This window comes from Triticum urartu, chromosome 1A (genome assembly GCF_056163025.1).
Source record: "Triticum urartu cultivar PI428250 chromosome 1A, HENAU_Tu73, whole genome shotgun sequence".
NCBI classification, from domain to species: Eukaryota; Viridiplantae; Streptophyta; class Magnoliopsida; order Poales; family Poaceae; genus Triticum; species Triticum urartu.
Genome location: NC_141873.1, coordinates 501,085,220 through 501,092,804, shown reverse-complemented (window position 1 = coordinate 501,092,804; position 7,585 = coordinate 501,085,220). Strand labels below are relative to the sequence as shown.

The 7,585-nt window shown below is 48.1% G+C and overlaps 1 protein-coding gene and 1 pseudogene across 1 annotated transcript; both read left to right on the top strand.

The window, feature by feature from the left end:
• The first annotated feature begins 6,302 nt into the window (after positions 1-6,302).
• Positions 6,303-6,638, top strand: LOC125536664 (MADS-box transcription factor 47 pseudogene; annotated as a pseudogene).
• A 93-nt stretch (positions 6,639-6,731) lies between these two features.
• On the top strand, positions 6,732-7,196 carry LOC147991962 (uncharacterized). Its single transcript, XM_087539308.1, has one exon. It carries the CDS (start codon positions 6,732-6,734, stop codon positions 7,194-7,196), a length of 465 nt encoding a protein of 154 aa, XP_087395434.1.
• Positions 7,197-7,585: the final 389 nt, after the last annotated feature.

Sequence of the window (7,585 nt, the reverse complement as noted above, 5' to 3'; positions counted from 1 at the left end):
GTGTGCCTTGAGAACGAGATATGTGCAGCTCCTACCGGGATTTGTCGGCACATTCGGGTGGCTTTGCTGGTCTTGTTTTACCATTGTCGAAATATGTTGTAACCGGGATTCCAAGTCTGGTCGGGTCTTCCTGGGAGAAGGAATATCTTTCGTTGACCGTGAGAGCTTGTGATGGACTAAGTTGAGACACCCCTGCAGAGTTTTTGAACTTTCTAAAGCCGTGCCCACGGTTATGGGAAGATGGGAATTTGTTAATATCCGGTTGTCGAAAACATGACACATAACTTAATTAAAATGAATCAACCGTGTGTGTAGCCGTGATGGTCTCTTTTCGGCAGAGTCCGGGAAGAGAACACGGTCTCGTGTTATTTTTGAACGTAAGTAGCTTTAGGATCACTTCTTGATCACTTTTAGCTTCTCGACCGTGCTTTGCTTCTCTTCTCGCTCTCTTTTGCGTAAGTTAGCCACCATATATGCTAGTGCTTGCTGTAGCTCCACCTCAATACCTTTCCTACCCATAAGCTTGAATAGTTTTGATCGCGAGGGTGTGAGATTGCTGAGTCCCCGTGGCTCACAGATACTTCCAAACAGATGCAAGTGCCGATAATGCCAGTGCAGGGGATGCTACCGAACTTAAGTGGGAGTTCGACGAGGATTCGGGCCGTTACTATGTTTCTTTTTCGGATGATCAGTAGAGGAGCCCAGTTGGGGTGATCGGGGATCTAGCACTTGGGGTTGTCTTTCTTTGTTTTGGTTCCGTACTCGGACCTTGATTGTATTCTGGATGATGTATGATATATCTATGTATTGTGTGAAGTGGCGATTGTAAGCTGACTCTTTATCCCTTTCTTATTCAGTACATGGGATGTGTAAAGATTTAAATGCGACATGCCTACCATGCGGTTATGCCTCTAAGTCGTGCCCCGACACGTGAGAGATATAGCCGCATCATGGGTGTTACAAAGTTAATACAAATTCATCATGATACTAAAACCAAAGTACAATAGTGATCAAATGTTATTACCGAAAAAATAAATACATAAAGTTCATACATAGTTCTCATAGAACAACATACAACTCTCTAGAGCATCTAATTCAAACATACATCGAAACTAACCTACAACTATGTAAAACATTTAAATGCAACAACAAATGCAATCAAAATCACAACTAAGTTAACAATTGATCCAACAACATAATGATGCCAAGCCTCATTATCAATGGCATATTTTCAAATCTTTCTAATCTTCAAGCTCATTGCACCCATCTGGATCTTGTGTAGATCGACGACATCGGCAACATGCAACTCCAATTTCATCTTCTCTTCTTCAATTCTTTTCAAATTTTTCTTTTCAATAATTGTTTTCTTTTTCAACTAAATTTAACCTCTCGACAAGAGGGTCGGTTGAAATTTCCGGTTCACATACCTCGTAGATAAAAACATCTATGTCACGTTGGTCGGCATAATTGTCATAAACACTAAATGAAACAAATTGTTATAAATGATAATATATCACATCTGAATCATAGACCGGACGAGAGCTGACGGGGGCGGATACCAAAACCATGGTACTATATAACAACAAACAATAATACAAGTAAGAAAATTATACAAGTAGCTATCTAAATCATACAAGTAAGAATTTTTTTTTTCTTTTTAAAAGAAGATAAGAATAAGAAGTTCACCATGGTGGTCTCGGCGACGAGATTGGCGCGGGCTATCGACGATAGTGAGGACGGGGACAGAGACGGGACGACACCCTGCACATGTGTAAACTTTAAGAAGTTAATTTGAGCTCAAATTGTGCAACTAAATCAAATAAACTCCCACATAGACTCCTACACTAAAACCCACAAACCACTCTACTTCTAGAGCATTTGAAATGAGTTAAACTAGCAGTGAGAGATGAAAGGATGAAGTTGCTAACCTTTTAGAAAACATGGATAGTTGGTGCACCGCCAAACCTAGACCAATTTTGGGGAAAATGGAGCTTGGAGGTCAAGCTTGGAGAAGATCTGAAGTGTGGCTCGGGCATTTCATCGAACACCTCATGTGCATACGCAATGAGAACAGAGTAGCACACACCCCCGACACGCCGGCCGTCCAAAAAATAGAGGAGAGGGTGAGCAGGGGCGAGCATATATATAGGCATCATTTTGGTCCCGGTTGGTGTCTAGAACCAGGACTGAAGACAGACCTTTAGTCCCTGTTCCAGACACCAACCGAGACTAAAGAGGTTGTGCCAGGAGCGAGGCCCTTTAATCCCGGTTGGTTTTTGGAACCAGGACTAAAGCTCCAAGCCGAACTGGGACTGATGCCTGCCGAGTCCCGACTGGCGTCCTAGCCGCTTGAACCGGGACTGATGCTCCCATTAGTCCTGGTTCGTAACATGACCAGGACTGTTGCTTTGATCTGGCCAAAACCAAAGCCCTGTTTTCTACTAGTGGCGGACGACCTTCCTCGGTTTCCACGCCAAACGACTGTTCATGCGAGCGTGTTGGTCGCGTGAACACCGTCTTTGGCTCTGGTGGCCTTCTGATGCCTCCTGTAACTTATTTCTTCTCCATTTTCCTTCCTTTCCTTTCTCCCACATGATTTCTTCCCTTTTTATCCCATTTCCCATGGAAAAATATCAAAAGAGAGGATTTGTGGAATCCTTTGCATTCAGTAGTCACTATTGGCAATATCAGAGTGAATATCTCTCTTTTAATGAAATAATCCGGTTTAAACAAGGCTTGAAATGAGTGTAAAAATATCAGTCAGCATCTATGTTTTGCTGAACCTACAAAGTCAAGTTTAAGCTAATCACGATCTGCTGAGTGCTAGTGGGACGAAAATAATGAGAATGTATTTGTGGAATTGTATCATTAATATTCGAAATAGTTTCGAGAGGAATCGGAAGCGTTCCAAGGTCACCAGAAGGGTTTCGGAATTTATCGGGCAATACCGGGTATTACCGGTAAATAATATATAGGTGGAAAATGTTTCTTAAGATGTTAAATTAATAATAAAAGGCTCTAATAATAGTTATCAGGTTTTTATATTTAATTAAATATCAACGAGTCTTAAAAGGCCTAGTGATGGAACACTACTTGGGCCACTTGGGCCCAAGTGGAGGTGGTGCCCTCCTTTCCACTTGGTGAAGGGGAGGACGAATTGGAGGGGACTCCCCCTCCTCTTGGCCGGACAAGGAGGGCAGTCATTTCCCTCCTCATGGCATCCCTCCATCTCCCCTCCAACCTATATATACTAGAGATTTTTGCCCTTTTTGAATACACATGTTTCGGAGCCTCCTCTAGTTCTCTAGTTCTAATTCTAGTTGGTCCTAGTTAATCAATTAGAGCTTGACCTAGATCCTCTAATCCTCATAATTAGAAGCCCAGTGTGGTACTAATCTCCTCCCTCTAATTCTCCAGCGACAATTAGCTCTGGATGGCGAAGCGCTGCTGGATCATGATGGCCGTACACTTGCATCTCGTAGACCCTGTTTTGGTCTTCCGGTCTATTCATGGGTGGTTTGCAGAATCGTTCATCTATGGTTCGAGTGGCTCCAACCCAAATTTAGGTGGATATTGGGGCCCGACTACCCTACCCCAACACAAATTACACCAAATCCACCCGCTCGACCAATCATATCCATCTGCTCTCTCCTCTCTTCTTCCTCCTCCACGACAGACATCTCGCATCGCCCCCCATTGCTCTACAGCCATTCTAAGCTTCTGTGCCGCCAGCACCGGCACAACAATCCTCTCTCGCGTCCTCGCCGCCGGCCAGGACGCCACCGGGGTACGTCCGGTAACTCTCGAGCTACCCCTTGCACAGCTACTCAATGATCTTGTCGAGCATATGTGGGCCCATAATGGAAACAGCTAAGGCTTGAGTTATGTACTTAAATTTTATGTAAGAACCATGTATTTTCGGTACCAACATTTGTTCTTTACGTGCGACATTGGCGTGGATCATGAACATGCATGGATTTGAGAGTCCGGGTTTGAGATATGTGAATGTCAGGCACGAGATATGAGGGGCCATCCGGATGTGTCCACGGGCGTGCCAGAGTGTGTCCGCAGACATGCAGATTTACCAAGTCCAGTTGTAGATGCTCTAAGGCCCGCACACCAAGCCATTCCACATACCGCACCATCACGTCCTCACCGGCCACTAGCCCATTGCCGCACCACGCACCCCTCCCAAGACCCCCAGGAGGGTACCCCAGCACTTGTTGGGCCGCCACATGCTCTTCATTCGCTAGCCCCTCATGCCGTCAAGATCCGACTAGGCTGCTGGTGAGTATATTGGCAATTTTTTGATTAATTTAATCAACAAATAAATCATGAGCATGCATTGACAGAATTGATTACATACTGATTACGATCTAGGTAAGCATATAGTATGCATATAGTAGAGACATCTACGCACATAACTAGTACTGCTAAGGAAGAAATAACGAGGAGGTGGATAAACGAGTCATATCCTTCAGTAGGCCAGGCCGAAGCCGCGACAATGACATCGGTGTCCTCTGCGGCCTTCTTCTCGGCTTCAATTTTCTCGGCGGCGAGTTGGTCAGCTTCGGATTGCTGACTCATGATGACAGCGAAGGCAACGTAGATGAATGGCAGCAAGCAGTCGCTCCCCAAAAACCTAATCGTCCCTCTCCCGTACAGGATCTCGAGAGACGGGGTTTTGGAGGCCTGCTCTCCCTTCAACCATGTACGCGGTGGACGGGATAGGATCGTTGCTGGCAGCAAGAGCAAAAAGAATGATAGTGGAAGGGATGCACGTGGAGGCAGAGCAGATGCGATCTGTTCATCTGGGGACGTTTAGGTTTGCTGACACCTACACTATATAGGCGCATGCAAGTAGGAGGACGTGGGCTGGACCTGCATCTGAGTCTGTGACAGCCCACAATCTGATGTCTCGGATTCGCGGCGCGTTTGTTACGGGCTCTCTGTTTCTGAACGGCAAAAATTAAGCGCATAGGTATGTGAGCTCGGCTCGGCTCGGCTCATTCCGGCGGCGCACATGTCGTGGCGAGGCGCGTGGCGGGGGAGAAGCACGCGGGAACCATTTCTCTTATCAAGCTCCAATAGCATGTGAAAGAGAATCCTTTATAACGAGGTCCAACTCTTCCTTCACTAATGGGCTGGGACTAAACTTCCCACAACATTCCTTGTCATGACACCTATATGGGCCCATAGAGATTTTTCTGAAATTGTTAGGTGAGCACAAGGCCGACCCTGTATTTCAACAAGTGCATCTCCTATTGCGGACGGGTGAGGGGAAGGAGCGGCCGAGCGCCTCCCTCGGCTTGAAGAATGCCAACGTCGGCCGCCGGAGTTGTGAGCTTGCCGGTCGGAGATGAGACGAGCAGTGAGAGAATCGGTCGGTGGAGAAATGAGAAGGCCGTCGAGACGTTCGCGCAAGCGACTGGGTAGAGCGAACACGTTCCAAATGCTGGCGAGGACAACCATCACAAGTGAAGATCAGTGCATCTCATCCAACGGTCCAGACCGCGTTCACTTTGAATTGTTGTAAAACTGACATCCAATTTGTATCATTTGGTTATCTTTAAAACAACGACGACCCCGGTAGATACATGTACTGTACGGGACCGTGCACGGTGCATATCTGCATCCCCTCTTCACGTATGAGCTAGAAGAAGAGTTGATGAGATGTTGAGAAGATGACGACGACGATGAGTTGCCGCATTTCCAAACCAGGAGGAGATTCATGTTTCTTTCTATATCTAGACTGTACCGCTCTTAATGCACCATATATCTACGATAAAACAGCCCATATGCCTAATTTTCTTCTCCACGTTTATAACTGGCATATATATGTGCCTTATTCAGGGTGAAGAAGGAATGTGTATAGGGATATCCATTACTACATGCCAAAGCCCCACACGGCCGTATATGGCAGTTATAAACATCGAGAGAAAATCGAAGTCGATGGGCTGTTTCAGCGTAGATATACAGTCGCATTACCACAAATATAGCCTAAATAGGAAACAAACATGCAGCCTTTACTGGTTTGGAAATGTGACAACTCATCGGTGGTCATCATCTCATCATGTCATCAATGCTCCTAGCTCATCCGTGAAGCAGAGATGAGGATCGGATATGCACCCCCGTGATGAATTGGCACGGCCAAATCCTCATCTCAACTCTTCTCGTCGCCTATAAAACAGACGCCTCAGAGCTGTAGCAAGGCAGATCACAGACCTCAAAGTTCTCAGCTATCCTCCTCCAAATAATCAAACACTCTGAGAGAGGGCGCAAAGGTTTTAGGGTGGGTTGCAATGGGGCGGAAGAAGATCGTAATCCGGCGCATCGAGAACAAGGCTGCACGGGACATCTGCTTCTCCAAGCGCTGGCAGGGGCTGTTTCGCAAGGCGAACGAACTGGCCGTCATGTGCGGCGCCCAGGTGGCCGCCGTCGTCTACTCCCGGGCCGGCAAGGCCTATTCCTTCGGCTACCCCTCCGCCGAGGACATCGTCGACCGCTTCCTCCGCCCCGCGGAGCAGGCCGGGGCGGCGGGGGCTGGCATGGGCGCCGCCGTCGACCCGGACCGGCTGGCAGAGCAGCTGCAACAGAAGTACAACGAGCTGTGCACGGAGCAGAACGCGGTGGAATAGCGGAAGGAGCTCTGGGGGGAGGCCATAGCGAAGGGTCGCGCGGAGGGGAGCCAGGCGGCGGCGTGGCTGGACGCAGTCGCAGACCAGCGCGACATGGGGGACGCGGACATGCTGGCCTGCATGGCTTCGCTGAGGGAGGCGCAGGTCACCGTGGCGGCGGGCGTCAACCAGGTCCTCCAGGACGGTCGCCGTGACCGGGAGGCAGCCCTCGCACCCCTGCCGCCACAGCTACTCGCCGGCGGCGGTGGCTTTGAGCTCGGTGGGACGGGGCAGATGATGGCGGTTATGCCAACGCCAGGGTTCGCGGTCGGAGGCGGGTTTGAGCTCGGTGGCACCAGCGCCAACGGCTGGATGGAGGAGCTAATGACAGCGATCGCAGGCTTCGGTGGGCTTGAGCTGGGTGGCACCAGCCTGAATGGAGGGACGGACCAGATGGTCACGGTGATGCCAACGCCGGGGTTCGTAGGCGGAGTGGGGTGTGAGCCAGATCCTTGGTTTGAGCTCGGTGGCACTAGCGCAAGCGGCGGGATGGAGGACGTGATGCGGCGCTGGGTTTGAGCTGGGTGGCACCAGCGTGAATGGAGGGACGGAGCATTCACCAGCGTGGGTTTGATCTGGATACAGCATATGTATTTCTGTTTTTCCCTTTTTGTTTCTCTTGTTGCGGTGCATCGGCAACCCAACATAGTGGCTTGCATTGTTCTGTATCCATTACGCCGAATTAATGAAAATACAAGCCTTTATTTTTATTATTCTATTTTACAGCATGATTTTTGAATAGTTTACAAAAACGTTTTTTCCTTGTTGAACCATTGGCTTCTAACTTTCTCATCTGCATAGCTGCTTAAACAGGAAAGATGTCATGGGGAAAATATACCAATAAACATACCTTAGCCTTTGTCTATTGTGCAAATCGATGAATCATACTAAACAAATATACTTGTTTC